The 15,393-nt window shown below is 53.0% G+C and overlaps 1 protein-coding gene across 2 annotated transcripts in view; it reads right to left on the reverse strand.

The window, feature by feature from the left end:
* Positions 1–15,393, reverse strand: part of TP53BP2 (tumor protein p53 binding protein 2) — a 55,193-nt gene that overhangs the window by 20,890 nt on the left and 18,910 nt on the right. The window contains exons 4-13 of one of the 2 annotated variants that reach the window (XM_075339072.1): positions 13,401–13,514; positions 11,474–11,553; positions 11,189–11,290; positions 10,274–10,448; positions 9,954–10,135; positions 8,138–8,302; positions 5,835–6,039; positions 5,440–5,550; positions 5,055–5,197; positions 3,138–3,555 (exon numbers count right to left, since the gene is read on the reverse strand). In XM_075339072.1, the coding sequence (XP_075195187.1) occupies positions 3,138–3,555; positions 5,055–5,197; positions 5,440–5,550; positions 5,835–6,039; positions 8,138–8,302; positions 9,954–10,135; positions 10,274–10,448; positions 11,189–11,290; positions 11,474–11,553; positions 13,401–13,514 (1,695 nt within the window). Of the gene's footprint in view, positions 1–3,137; positions 3,556–5,054; positions 5,198–5,439; positions 5,551–5,834; positions 6,067–8,137; positions 8,303–9,953; positions 10,136–10,273; positions 10,449–11,188; positions 11,291–11,473; positions 11,554–13,400; positions 13,515–15,393 lie in introns of both variants that reach the window. The other variant, XM_075339071.1, reaches the window with a different exon arrangement.

Raw genomic sequence — 15,393 nt, forward strand, 5'->3', positions numbered from 1 at the left:
GAGAGGTTAAGGATGCCACCTGCGGAACAGATGTACGTGTGACCGTGTCAACCTGTGTAAGACCAGCTGAAATAGCTTGGAGTGCCCATACGGCTGCGAATGCTGGAGCAAACGACGCGCCGATAGCTTCATAGATGGATTTCAACCAGAGCTCCATCTGTCTGTCAGTGGCATCTTTAAGTGCAGCCCCATCTTCCACTGCAACTATGGATCTAGCCGCAAGCCTGGAGATTGGAGGATCCACCTTGGGACACTGGGTCCAGCCCTTGACCACGTCAGGGGGAAAGGGATAACGTGTATCCTTAAGCCGTTTGGAGAAACGCTTATCAGGATAAGCGTGGTGTTTCTGGATTGCCTCTCTAAAGTCAGAGTGGTCCAGAAAAGTACTTAATTTACGCTTGGGATACCTGAAATGGAATTTCTCCTGCTGTGAAGCTGACTCCTCCACTGGAGGAGCTGGGGGAGAAATATCCAACATTCTATTGATGGACGCGATAAGATCATTCACTATGGCGTCACCATCTGGTGTATCCAGATTGAGAGCGGTCTCAGGATCAGAATCCTGATCAGCCATCTCCGCCTCATCACACAGAGAGTCCTCCTGCTGAGAGCCTGACCAGTGTGATGAAGTCGAGGGCCGCTCATAGCGAGCTCGCTTAGGCTGTCTGGGACTGTCGTCCGTGTCAGAGCCGTCACCCTGGGATGCATGGGACACCCCCGGAGCCCGGAGCTGTTCCAACTGAGGGGGACCAGGGAGCAATGATTCAACAGTGTCCATGGTCTGAGGTACCGGTCTGGACTGCAAAGTTTCTAGAATTTTAGTCATAGTCACAGACAATCTATCAGCAAAAACTGCAAACTCCGTCCCCGTCACCTGGACAGTATACACAGGTGGTTCTCCCTGGGTCACCTCTAGCAGAGGTCTCGGCCGAGCAGTTGCCACAGGGGCCGAGCACTGCACACAATGGGGGTCAGTGGAACCTGCCGGTAGAGTAGCCTCACATGCGGTACAAGCAGCATAGAAAGCCTGTGCCTTGGCACCCTTGCTTTTTGCGGATGACATGCTGTTGTCTCCTCTGAGCAATCTAGGAGGGTATATAGCCAAAAATCACCAGCGACCGTACAGTGCAATGTATAGCATGTAAGCATAAAAATACAAATGTACACTTCGGCACTAGTGGGGTCAGCACCAGAGGTGCCGCTTACCGCCCGCTCAAACGCGGGTGTGTGGTCGCCAGAATCCCGTGTCTGGGTCTCCCAGAACTTGTCTCCCCTCTCCAGCTCAGCGTGCAGGCAGGAATGGCTGCCGGCGTTCTGTGAAGAGGGGCGGACCGTGGGCGTGCCTCAGACAAAGTGCGGGAAACTGGCGTCCCACTGTGCCCAGTGTGAGGGCTGGAGTATGTAAAGTAGACTCCAGCCCTCGGCGCTGACGTTCTGTACAGCGTCCCGCCCTTCCCCTGACTGGCAGGCCTGGGGGCGGGAACGAAACGAAACTAGGCCGCAAAAGCCGGGGACTCGAGTAATAAGCGCGGCCGTCATATATGCACGGCCAGCGCGGAAGTCCCCGGCGCACCACAAGTCCCAGCCGCGCCGCAGCGTGAACTGACAGCAGCGGCCGGCGCGGCAGTTCCCAATACATTGACTCACTCAGCAGAGCTGTAGCTAGTAATGGCACAAGCGCGCAGCGCTGTTGTCCCCGGCGCACTAACACACCCAGCAATGCTGCAGTGTGTCTGCGCGCGGTCTGTACGGGGACACAGAGTACCTTGACGTAGCAGGGCCCTGTCCCTGACGATACTCAGCTCCATATCCAGCAGAATCCCCAGGGGCTGTGGATGGAGCACGGTCTCAGTGCCTGGAGACCGGTAAAATCCCACTTCACCCAGAGCCCTAAGGGGGATGGGGAAGGAAGCAGCATGTGGGCTCCAGCCTCCGTACCCGCAATGGGTACCTCAACCTTAACAAACACCGCCGACAAAAGTGGGGTGAGAAGGGAGCATGCTGGGGGCCCTAGTATGGGCCCTCTTTTCTTCCATCCGACATAGTCAGCAGCTGCTGCTGACTAAACAGTGGAGCTATGCGTGGATATCTGACCTCCTTCGCACAAAGCATGAAAACTGAGGAGCCCGTGATCCCACGGGGGGTGTATAGGCAGAAGGGGAGGGGCTTTACACTTTTAAGTGTAGTGCTTTGTGTGGCCTCCGGAGGCAGTAGCTATACACCCAATTGTCTGGGTCTCCCAATTAGGAGCGACAAAGAAAGGAACTACCTGCCTTTTCCTCCTTATATATGAAGCTATTAAAATATTACCAGATTAAAAAAAAAAGTCCAATCAAAATAAAAATTAACCCGGTTAGTATAAAAGAAAAAAAAAAGGAAAATACTAAAATGGCAGGATCAAAAAGTCATACCTATCCTAAAACGTTATCAAAAACAAAACGCTCTCTCTCCCCCCCCCGCAACAAAAAAAGCCATCACACAGCTCCATTGACTGAAAATTAAAATGTTATTGGTGTTGGCAGAAAGTAGAAATTTATATATATATATATATATATATATATATATGTGTATGTGTGTGTATATATATATATATATATATATATATATATATATAATAATATTTTTATTAATAATAATAAATATATATTTTTATTAATAATAATACTAAATAATACTAATAATAATAATAATACTAATAATAATACTACTAATAATAAATAATAATAATAATGATAATAAATTATATAAAAAAGAAAAAAAAAATAGAAAAGTATTTCTGTAAATGGCACCAACGGGAAGAATCCCAAGTCATTTTCACCATATAATGTAGATGGTGTGATTCAAAAGTAAAACTCGTCCCTCAAAAAAAACAAAAAAAAAAAACAAAACCAAAAACAATGCAAGATCTTGTACATCCATGCGGCTGGAGAGGGAAAAAAAAAATTATGGCTCTACAAACGCAACTAAAAAAAATTTCCGTTTCAGGAAGGGGTTAAAAAAAAAAAAAAAAAAAAAGTGGGCAATCAACTCATGAAGTAAGTACACCCTGTGCTGACGGGTGCTCAGACTGTGGATGTAAACAGTTAATGGTATTATTCAGTAATCCGGAGACACATGCAGGGTAATGCTGGACTTACCGCTGGGGTAATGTGGCCGGGTCTGGGCTCGGGTCAGGGCTCCGTGCACACTGTAGTTTTTGCCCGGCTTCTGGTGTTGGGTGTACATGGAATAGATGGAGCTTGCGGCCACCGTCTGAGGCTTGCGTAACGGCGGCGGAGGCGGCTCCTTTACTGGTTGTGGTGTGAATGGACGCACTGCCAGTGCGGGGGGAGTCTCCATCTTGGCCGGCGGTGGGGTCTCCTCTCGGGGGGGTGCGGGGACCCTCTGCGGAGCGGCTCCCTTTTGCTTGCCAGCCGCAGGGCTCTTACTTGGGACACTATCGGTCTTGGATTCGGTGGGAGGCGGCGGCGGAGCGGCTTGACCATAATGAGGCAGGTTTATCTGTTTGGGTTTTGAGGGCACCGGCGGCGGCACCTTGGTCACGTTTTTACCGGTCTGTAGGTTACAAACATTTCAGTCAATTAGAGCGATATAATCATATAATACAACATATCACAATCGTTCATCGCTCCCGTCCGTAATGGTCTCCAGGTATTGAAACTTTGCTGCAATACCGCACACAACCTGTGGACAGGAGGGGGCGCTGTGTATCGGAAGAAAGACTTGCTTACAAGGAACTGGAGGGGGCTTTTATAATCATAGGATGGAGCGACGTGCTCTGTGCAACAACAGTTTATCCAATTAAAGGGGTCTTCCACCCAAAGCGATATTGTACCGCTGGGATATGCCGAGGGTGGGGAGGTCAAACAACTGACAGCCCTTTAAGCATGAAGGGGGTGCAATGCTAGGTACCCCAATTTTCTCTGTACAGTGTTGCTCCCAATCACCTGCCAAGTATGAAGTAGTTGGCATTACAGTGGCTTCATAGCAGGTGGGCAGCACCAATCTGCAGGCCGCTGGCCATCTCAGAGGTGGTTGGAAGCCCCGACTGAAAAATGGACGATCTGTAGGTGTCCGATATTTGGGATCCCCTATAAGATTGGGGATCAGATGTCCCTCCCATGTGAGCGGAGCATAGTACATGTGCGACCAGTGCAGCAATCCGTTTCTTCGGGAGCGGTGGTCACACACTAGTGCTGAGGCTGCGTGCCCACGATCAGTGTCTGCAGCGTTTTGGATGTAGCACGCTTCAGCTGTGTCCAAAACGCTGCGTTGTACAAGCATAGAGGATGGGATCCCCAGAAATCTCCTGCCCATTGTGCATGTGCGGCCCGCAGCGTAAACTGACCTGCGATGCGGCTTTCCGAGCCTCAAGCATGCCAATTCTTTGCTGCGGCGTTGCAAGCATCCTTCGTAGGGAGAACAGAAGCGAGAGACTGCAGCTCCCCGAACCCTGATTGTGGACACGGGCCGCTGCGGTCTCCTGCAGAGGAGACTCACGGGCCCGCAGGTCAGGACCCGCCAGGTCCAGGATGCAGCGGGTCCTGATCGTGGGCACTGGCCGCTGCGGTCTCCCGCGGAGGAGACTCACGGATCCGCCAGGTCCAGGATGCAGCGGGTCCTGATTGTGGGCACGGGCCGCTGCGGTCTCCTGCGGAGGAGACTCACGGGTCGCCAGGTCAGGACCCACCAGGTCCAGGATGCAGCGGGTCCTGATCGTGGGCACGGGCCGCTGCGGTCTCCTGCGGAGAGACTCACGGGTCGCTAGGTCAGGACCCACCAGGTCCAGGATGCAGCAGGTCCTGATCGTGGGCACGGGCCGCTGTTGGCTCCTGCGGAAGAGACTCACGGGTCGCCAGGTCAGGACCTGCCAGGTCCAGGACGCAGCGGGTCCTGATCGTGGGCACGTATCCAAACACACCCCTTTTCTTGGGATCAGTGCCTGGAGCACCACTAACCATAATTTTACAACTAGTCTATAAATGGTGGTGGTGCGGTCTCCCCCTTTAAAGGACGCTCTATGGGATTTAAGCGCTTTAGAATGGAAAACCCACCTGGGCGTCTCGCAGGAGGTCTTCACTGCTCTGATTCTTCCTCAACGTCCCGAAATTGTGGGGTGTAGGGAGCAGCTGGACGGAGTCGAACATGGAGTTGGGTCTGGTCTTCTTGTCTTTATCCCTCACGGACGGGTCAGTGTCTGGAGAGGACAGAGATGGACATAGATTAGCAGACAGCGGGTACCTGGGCACAGGCAAGTGCCAACCTGACTATGTTAATAGTGGGTGCAATGTTTAGCGTCCGTCCCGCTTATAGCTTAATTAGTGGGGGGGGGGGGGAAAATCAGTGAATCCTACACGCTGTGGGGTCATTTCACCATAATACGGATGGATGCACTGAATGGACCCAACGTGAGTGGAGTGCTTTGCTCGGGGCACTCACCTGGCACGGTGGTGATCGGGGCCCCCTTCGCCGGTCCCTGGCCGTTGCCATTCACTGCGCTCCAATCAGTGCCCGCCTGCAGCTGAGGTTTGATGCTGTGAATTCCTGTCCCTGGCAATAACAAGGAGACACGAACATCAGCACAAAAGCGCCTCGATACGAACACTGGATCCATTGTGCATCTGGATATAGTCACAGGGTGGGCACCACAGAGCGGGCGTTGTTAAAGGGACACTGCCAACGATCTAGTAGCTGCGTTGGTTCTGCAGGACTAAGTCATGATAGTGTCACTTTGCTGCTTAAGACCCCCCTCTGTGGACCTTTAAAATTAAGCCGGGCTTAAATCTCTTCCTAAGTGGCAGATCCAGCTTTTTATCCCTTCCCTGAACACTTACCGGATGGCGCTTTGCCCTGGGACGCGGTCTTCATGTTGGGCAAGGTCTGCGTCTTCAGCGGGGCGTCAGGCACTTGTGTGGTTGCGGGGACCTCGGAGTAAGGAGGTTTCACCAGCAGCTCGGGCCTGGAGGGCAGACGAGGCATGGTGGCGGACTGGATGTAAGGGCCGACGGCCGCCACTCTGCTGGAGCCGCTCGCTACCTGCTGAGGTAGATTCCCGTCAGATGAGATCTAAATTGGAGAAAGGTGGCAAGCTATTCAGCCCCAAAGAAAACCAAGACACGGCAAGAAAGCAGAAGATGGCGGGCATGCATGGTGGGGGGCACGCATGGTGGCGAGGGGTGGCAAAGCAAATCAAGCAAATGCCCGGTGAGCTGTAGTCATAGTGTCTCCATCAATATGACCCATCAGAAGCACATAACAGTGGTGAGAACACCGCCGCCCGGAGGCACAGAGGACTGGCAGACGGACACCGCCGCCCGGAGGCACAGAGGACTGGCAGACGGACACCGCCGCCCGGAGGCACAGAGGACTGGCAGACGGACACCGCCGCCCGGAGGCACAGAGGACTGGCAGATGGACACCGCCGCCCGGAGGCACAGAGGACTGGCAGACGGACACCGCCGCCCGGGGGCACAGAGGACTGGCAGACAGACACCGCCGCCCCGGAGGCACAGAGGACTGGCAGACGGACCATATAATGTACCCCCGCCCTTTATAACCTGCCTGATTCACCTAGCAGCACTTGTCCCTCTCTGACCGGATTTATTAATGGAAAAAGCGCAGAGAAATCATTGCGGAATGGAACAATTTTCCAAATCAGTACTATTTTTCCAAGATCTCTGCTTGCAGTCAGTGAAAATAAAAAATAAACCTGAGGGTTTGTTGCAATTGTACATGGTCTCTGTCACTGCACAACCTGGCAGATAAGTTGGATCAGGGCAGGTATAATAAAGCAAAGCAACAGGGTAAAGTGTAACAAACCTTCAGCTGTAAGTAAAATTCAGCCTTATATAGCATATTTTTAATTTATCATTTATGTAGACCACCTATTCACTGGGAAAGAAACCTGGACCCCACGGATTTTCACAAGAGGTGTTTTATACATCTTGGCCTTTCACCCAATTCTCTCCTGGTGGAGCAGCCGGCGGCACCGGGCGACCTGGAGCAGCCGGCGGCACCGGGCGACCTGGAGCAGCCGGCGGCACCGGGCGACCTGGAGCAGCCGGCGGCACCGGGCGACCTGGAGCAGCCGGCGGCACCGGGCGACCTGGAGCAGCCGGCGGCACCGGGCGACCTGGAGCAGCCGGCGGCACCGGGCGACCTGGAGCAGCCGGCGGCACCGGGCGACCTGGAGCAGCCGGCGGCACCGGGCGACCTGGAGCAGCCGGCGGCACCGGGCGACCTGGAGCAGCCGGCGGCACCGAGCGACCCTGCTGCGCCATTCAGGCACAGAGCAGTGCAGTGTTTGCCTATCTTTATATCTTACGTGCCTTAATATCAAGTCTCGATATTATGGGGGGCTCCCGACTATCACCTGGGAAAGTCTTGCAGCCAGGAAGGAATTGGGTGGGGGGGGGGGGTGTGACTTCTGTTGCAGTATTGAGATCCACTTTCCAGTGCACAGATAATAAACTGGTTTATATCAATTAACTGAAAGCAAGTAGAGATCTAGAGAATGGTGTGACACCATGGAACAATGTACAGAGCTTTTAGTTATGGAAGGATTATTGGGGGCTTTTTGGAAATGCTCACTTCTGCACTAGAGGGTTAGGACCCCACATACCTGCCGAGCAGCTCTGGATGGCGCCGGTTAACCCCTAATCCGCTTTAAAAAGAAGAATATGAGCATGGGTCTATGATGTGCCCCAGGACTGGGCCTCGCTCCGCAGATGCAGTTGCCTTTTGTGCATTTACAATTGTCTGTGCTTTCTAGTCCTGATCATCTATATTAAAAGACCCCACACACACTTTGCCCTCCACAGGGCATGAAAAGCAAATACATTGCTGCCAAAGCGATGGCTGGTGCCAAAGAGGAGCCGGCACAACATACAGAAAAAAATCCGACTCCATTATCCCCACATCCAGGCTGATTTATGGATGTGTGCGACTTATATTAATTAACCAGGACTTATGTAAATGAAGGCATGGGAAGCTTGTCCGGATCTATTCCGGGGCGGTTATTAATAGAGAGTAAGCTGCGTTACAGGTTTAGTGTCCCTTTAATTCATGAGCCGGTCGTTGATTACGGAGGCGGTGCAGGGCGGGGGGTTAAAACGAGACGCTCCGGTGGCACACTTACTGGTACGTTCTCCTTTTGCTGCAGAGCCACCTTCTTCTTCCAGAGCCGGTCCCGCAGCTCGTTGACGCGCTTGTCCATGGCGGCCACCTCGGAGTTGCGCTTGTTCAGGCTCTCCCGCTGCTGCTGCAGTTTGGCATTCTGCTCCTGATTCAGCTTGTTCCTCAACTGAATGGAGTCACACAACGACAAACACTTAAGACGGAGGAGCTCAAAGAAGACGGGCGAAGCGAAGCCCTGCATGCTAATTCTACAGGGCAAGAGCAGCGCGGCTTCCTGAAAAACCCAGAATCTACCTATACGGGGGGGTATAATGGGAAACGCCAAACCACAGAGGAACGAGCACCTAACAATTACCGGGCTAAGAATAACGGCAGCCGGCCGCCGGACAGAGAAAGGCGGCTGCCATCATTGTAGGCTCTTATTTTTGGGGGAGGAACGGTTCTAATCCAAGATGAATATTTATCCATTATTCCCGTAGTCAGTTATGTGAGGATATGCGACTTTACAGTGCAGCTATCGGAGCCGCGCAATAGTCATAGGTCCATGCATAGGAGAGAAGAGCAGATGCTGAGCTCCGACACTACAGCGCTGAAGCATGGGAGCCACGATATTCAGGAAAGAAAATTGTTTACACGATCACTGGAAACAAAAAAGGGAAATCTGAGGGGTTTTTCCTGATAAATCAGAGAAAGCCTGTGAGTCCTGCTTCTCCCTCCCCCCATAGAGAAAGCCTGTGAGTCCTGCTTCTCCCTCCCCCCATAGAGAAAGCCTGTGAGTCCTGCTTCTCCCTCCCCCCATAGAGAAAGCCTGTGAGTCCTGCTTCTCCCTCCCCCCATAGAGAAAGCCTGCGAGTCCTGCTTCTCCCTCCCCCCATAGAGAAAGCCTGTGAGTCCTGCTTCTCCCTCCCCCCCATAGAGAAAGCCTGTGAGTCCTGCTTCTCCCTCCCCCCCATAGAGAAAGCCTGTGAGTCCTGCTTCTCCCTCCCCCCCATAGAGAAAGCCTGCGAGTCCTGCTTCTCCCTCCCCCCATAGAGAGAGCCTGTGAGTCCTGCTTCTCCCTCCCCCTCATAGAGAAAGCCTGTGAGTCCTGCTTCTCCCTCCCCCCATAGAGAAAGCCTGTGAGTCCTGCTTCTCTCTCCCACTCATAGAGAAAGCCTGTGAGTCCTGCTTCTCCCTCCCCATAGAGAAAGCCTGTGAGTCCTGCTTCTCCCTCCCCCCATAGAGAAAGCCTGTGAGTCCTGCTTCTCCCTCCCCCCATAGAGAAAGCCTGTGAGTCCTGCTTCCCCCTCCCACTCATAGAGAAAGCCTGCGAGTCCTGCTTCTCTCTCCCACTCATAGAGAAAGCCTGTGAGTCCTGCTTCTCCCTCCCCCCCATAGAGGAAGCCTGTGAGTCCTGCTTCTCCCTCCCCCCCATAGAGAAAGCCTGTGAGTCCTGCTTCTCCCTCCCCCCATAGAGAGCCTGTGAGTCCTGCTTCTCCCTCCCCCCATAGAGGAAGCCTGTGAGTCCTGCTTCTCCCTACCTGCTGCCGCTCAGTTGCTGCTTTCCCTGCACAGTTCGCTCTCGGACAGCGGCTGTGCTCACTGAGGATGTGCTGCAGGCCTATGCACAGCACATCAGGAATGCCAATGTGAAAGAAAACCCCAAAAAGGCACAGAGCACTAAAGCCAGGTCTGTGAGGGTCCGGGAATATGTAATTCCCCCCAATCTCAGAGAAATCGATTTGTACAAGCCTGTAATGACTGCAGTGAATAATGTGTGGTAGAGGCGTCAGCAATCCAGCCGCTCACGTCCGCAGGCCGTCATCGCCATCGCTCACCTGAAGCTCTTTGTAGAGACGGTCGAGCTCGGCCACGGCGGACTGGTTGTCGTGATAGCCCTCTATACGGCCGCTCTTCAGCATCTCCAGCTGCCGGCTCATTTCTTCCACCTTGGACACGGCCACCATCAGCTCTTTCTGCTTCTGCTGGAACATGTTGTTCATCTGCTCGATTTCCTCCACTGCACGAACAGGAAAGAAAAAAAACAAACAAACAAACAATTAAAAGTAGGTGAAAAGTACAAAATATAATATGACAGAGAAAAAAAAAAAACCAACAAAAGATCATAAAAACATAATGACTGCATATAGATCCGTACCCAGTCTGCCATTGCTGAGCCTCTTCTGCTCCACGTGACCCTTCAGTGCCCGCACCTTCTTCAGCTTTGCCTCCTGGTTTTCTGCAATCTCCCGTAGACGTTTCAGCTTTTCCTGCTCACTGTTCTGCTGCAGCTGACGCTGGTCCTGCTGCTTCAGGTACTTCAACCGCTGCTCCTACAGAGATCAGAGTGTTAATATAACAAACCCCCACCATGCGGAGTAGTGGAAGCATTACATTACTGATCCTGAGTTACCTCCTGTATTATACTCCAGAGCTGCACTCACTATTCTGCTGGTGCAGGCACGGTGTACATACATTACTGATCCTGAGTTACATCCTGTATTACACTCCAGAGCTGCACTCACTATTCTGCTGGTGCAGGCACGGTGTACATACATTACATTACTGATCCTGAGATACATCCTGTATTATATTCCAGAGCTGCACTCACTATTCTGCTGGTGCAGTCACTGTGTACATACATTACTGATCCTGAGTTACCTCCTGTATTATACTCCAGAGCTGCACTCACTATTCTGCTGCTGCAGGCACTGTGTACATACATTACATTACTGATCCTGAGTTACCTCCTGTATTACACTCCAGAGCTGCGCGCACTATTCTGCTGGTGCAGTCACTGTGTACATACATTACTGATCCTGAGTTACATCCTGTATTATACTCCAGAGCTGCACTCACTATTCTGCTGGTGCAGGCACTGTGTACATACATTACTGATCCTGAGTTACCTCCTGTATTATACTCCAGAGCTGCACTCCCTATTCTGCTGGTGCAGTCACTGTGTACATACATTACTGATCCTGAGTTACCTCCTGTATTATACTCCAGAGCTGCACTCCCTATTCTGCTGGTGCAGGCACTGTGCACATACATTATACAGTGTGGGCCGTACCTTTGTAGCCAGCATGAGCTGCTGGGCCTCGATCTGCTGCTGTTGTCTCGCCGCCATCTCCTGCAGTTCCGCCAGAGTCATGTCCATTCTGGGGCCATTCACCTATTTTAGGAAAATGAAATCCCGGTCAGCGCTGCTCTTCCTACAACAGGACTATGTGCAGACCACCGCTGCCTGCTTAGTGTCCCCCTATGTACGGTCTGATACTACTCAGCGTGGAGCGTTGCGGGTGGGCTGCACACAGCACAGTGCTCTGCTGCCTGTGGTCACGTCTGATATACCTACCCCATTCTCAATCCTCCGATCAGAAGGAACCTTCACCCCGTTTCGCTTCACATTGGGGTCATGGGTTCTTTGCAGATTTCCTAAAATTAGAAAAAGAAATTACGGTCATTAATGTAATGAAATGTTCTCCGAGTAGATCGAGAATTTAAGCTCGGCTTTGCCGGTCAGTGGATCCTGTGTAAACGGACGACTGACACGGAGAGGTTTCTACACGCTCGATGCACATTGACTGCACACTGCGACAGGTTGGGGCTACACCGTGCACTCACACAGCGCTCAGGGATGTCAGGGGACAAAGCTGTAATGTAAAAAAGGGGAAAAGCTCAACTTTGGCCGCTCCGCTCTGCAGGCTTTAGAGAGGACACTTTTTCTATCCTGCTACACGGGGAGAGATCCGGATGTGATCAGAGCGCGGAGATCTGCGGTCTCCTCTGCTGCTCCCACTCCTCTCTCACAGCATCAAACTCACAGAAACACACAAAAAAAAAAAAAAAACGTAACACCCGAGGCTGCATCCCCCTCCTATTACTGCAGCCCGATCATTGGAGAGGAAAGAGAATACAGGAGAGAAAAAGGGAACGCCAGGCACCGAGAAGAGAAGTAGGAGAAGTCTTATGTAAACTGCAAAGATTTAAAAAGAAAATGAAAAGAGGCAGTGTGATAAACAAAAACAAAAAACAAAAACAAAGGGGGACCAGGACACCGAAAAAACAAAAGAGCTGGGGGGAGGGATGAGAGAAGAGGGGGAGCGGGACATCGACAAGGCAAGAGGGGGAGCGGGACATCGACAAGGCAAGAGGGGGAGCGGGACATCGACAAGGCAAGAGGGGGAGCGGGACATCGACAAGGCAAGAGGGGGAGCGGGACATCGACAAGGCAAGAGGGGGAGCGGGACATCGACAAGGCAAGAGGGGGAGCGGGACATCGACAAGGCAAGAGGGGGGAGCGGGACATCGACAAGGCAAGAGGGGGAGCGAGACATCGACAAGGCAAGAGGGGGAGCGGGACATCGACAAGGCAAGAGGGGGAGCGAGACATCGACAAGGCAAGAGGGGGAGCGGGACATCGACAAGGCAAGAGGGGGGAGCGGGACATCGACAAGGCAAGAGGGGGAGCGGGACATCGACAAGGCAAGAGGGGGAGCGGGACATCGACAAGGCAAGAGGGGGAGCGGGACATCGACAAGGCAAGAGGGGGAGCGGGACATCGACAAGGCAAGAGGGGGAGCGGGACATCGACAAGGCAAGAGGGGGAGCGGGACATCGACAAGGCAAGAGGGGGAGCGGGACATCGACAAGGCAAGAGGGGGAGCGGGACATCGACAAGGCAAGAGGGGGAGCGGGACATCGACAAGGCAAGAGGGGGAGCGGGACATCGACAAGGCAAGAGGGGGAGCGGGACATCGACAAGGCAAGAGGGGGAGCGGGACATCGACAAGGCAAGAGGGGGAGCGGGACATCGACAAGGCAAGAGGGGGAGCGGGACATTGAAGAAACAAAAACAGCTGGAGAGGAGGGACAAGACAAAAAGGGGGGACCGGGACATCAACCAGACAAAAAGGGGGGAATCGGGACATCAACAAAAAGAAATAAAATAAAATAAAGGGGGGGGGGGGGGGGTCGGGACAGTTACAAAACAGGGTGACGTTGAGACATCAACAACACAAAGGGGGGTGGGGATCAGGACATCAACTAAACAGAACAAGATTGGGCTGTCAAAAAAAAGCAAAGTGGGATTGGGACACAAAGGAGAAAAAAAAAAAAAGGGTATTGATAGATTAAAAAAATAGGGATTGTAAAATCAAAATACAAGAAGAGTGAGCAAAGAAGCAAAAAGAAAAGAAGAGCGCAAGAGCGATGACAGTGCAAAAAGAAAAGAGAAAGATGGAAAAACAAAGCAAAATAAAGCACTGCTGGGGCGCACTCACCGGATTCTCGGGATGAGGGGCGCTCGTGGCGCAGGTAGAATCGCACCTCGTTCCTCTGCATGCCGTACTTCTGCAGCACATCCAGAATGCGCTCGTTGTCGGCCACGGGGCGTTCTGTAACAAAGTTATTGGCACGTTCAGAGGAAGAAGTTCTGCAGGAGCAGCGCTCGTCTTTCCTGTCCTGGCGGGGGCAGGGGACACTTAACACCGTACATGGAGAACTGCACAAAATAATGGTGGCAAAGGGCATCACCCTCCCCACATTTCTAAAATGTCTGCACCTCATACAGCAGGTCATGGGCTTTAGGGTACAGCTTCAAAATACAGAAAAGGGAAAAAAAAAACAAACCGTGAAAAATGCCAAGTATTTTTAGAAAAATAGTTAAAGCTACAGACGCATTTACAATGAAAGATTTGTAAATGTAAGGTTTGGCACGGAGCTGTCACCTCTGTCCAGGATCTCCAGACGCCCCGCACTACCCGTGCCCGGGATCTCCAGACGCCCCGCACTACCCGTGCCCGGGATCTCCAGACGCCCCGCACTACCCGTGCCCGGGATCTCCAGACGCCCCGCACTACCCGTGCCCGGGATCTCCAGACGCCCCGCACTACCCGTGCCCGGGATCTCCAGACGCCCCGCACTACCCGTGCCCGGGATCGCCAGACGCCCCGCACTACCCGTGCCCGGGATCGCCAGACGCCCCGCACTACCCGTGCCCGGGATCGCCAGACGCCCCGCACTACCCGTGCCCGGGATCGCCAGACGCCCCGCACTACCCGTGCCCGGGATCGCCAGACGCCCCGCACAACCCGTGCCCGGGATCGCCAGACGCCCCGCACAACCCGTGCCCGGGATCGCCAGACGCCCCGCACTACCCGTGCCCGGGATCTCCAGACGCCCCGCACTACCCGTGCCCGGGATCTCCAGACGCCCCGCACTACCCGTGCCCGGGATCTCCAGACGCCCCGCACTACCCGTGCCCGGGATCTCCAGACGCCCCGCACTACCCGTGCCCGGGATCTCCAGACACCCCGCACTACCTGTGTATGCTGTCCTTGTGTGATGGGAGTGTGGAGAAAAGTGCAGACTTCTAGGTTATTCAACTTCTGGAAAAACTGGGTGACCATCCCACAGGGCAGCACGATGGAAGCCTTACATGGCACTGCCCAGCATGTGCTTCCTGCACAGCTCCGGCTGCAGTTATTTTTAGGCCTTCTGATTACTATAACATTATGCATTTCATCAGATCGTTATTTACCAACTTTGAATGTGAGAAGAGCAGAATGACACTAAAGGCCGCTCTACCAGCACAGCCCTCACATTCTTCCCATGAATAGAGACCTACAGGCACACGGAGCAATGTGCTTTGTCCTGCCAAAAGCTAAACCTGCCAGCACAAAGCCCCTTTCTTCTCCGCTGGATCCACAGAACAGGACGCGCAGTATTTCCCAGTTATCATCTGCACAGAACCCCCCCTCCTCCCGGCCGCTCCTCTGCACAATGCGGATTTATCCACACATGTATTTCTGCAGAGTATACAGAGTGTTCAATCAAATGACACCGACAAGAGCCGGGAAGCAGTCAGCGACCAATGTCACATCCCGCCACCCCCCCGACCGCCCCATCAGTACCGCACCCGCCGCACCAAGAGGTCACTTCTAGGTGGAGACTATAAAGGCACCGCCATTACATATCCTGCAGATTACAGTATTACCAGGACTATGGGATGTACCCACACGTGTGTAACAGAAAGAATAGCCAGACCAGTTCTGAAGGAGGGGTTAATGTGCACGTTTCTGGTGTCCTGGGGTACTAGTGGGTTTAATGCACACTTTAATGGTGGTCTGGGGGGCTTGAGGGATATCAGTACCCACAAATGAGTGAAGCTGGAAGAGGACAGAACAGCAGTATTTCTTGCATTCCAGTTGTTAGTGCTGTGGATGGGATCCTGGTGGTCTAGTGTAACTGAAACGTAGTGTTACAATCACTGGT

The sequence above is a fragment of the Anomaloglossus baeobatrachus genome, chromosome 3 (assembly GCF_048569485.1).
Source record: "Anomaloglossus baeobatrachus isolate aAnoBae1 chromosome 3, aAnoBae1.hap1, whole genome shotgun sequence".
Taxonomy (NCBI): Eukaryota; Metazoa; Chordata; class Amphibia; order Anura; family Aromobatidae; genus Anomaloglossus; species Anomaloglossus baeobatrachus.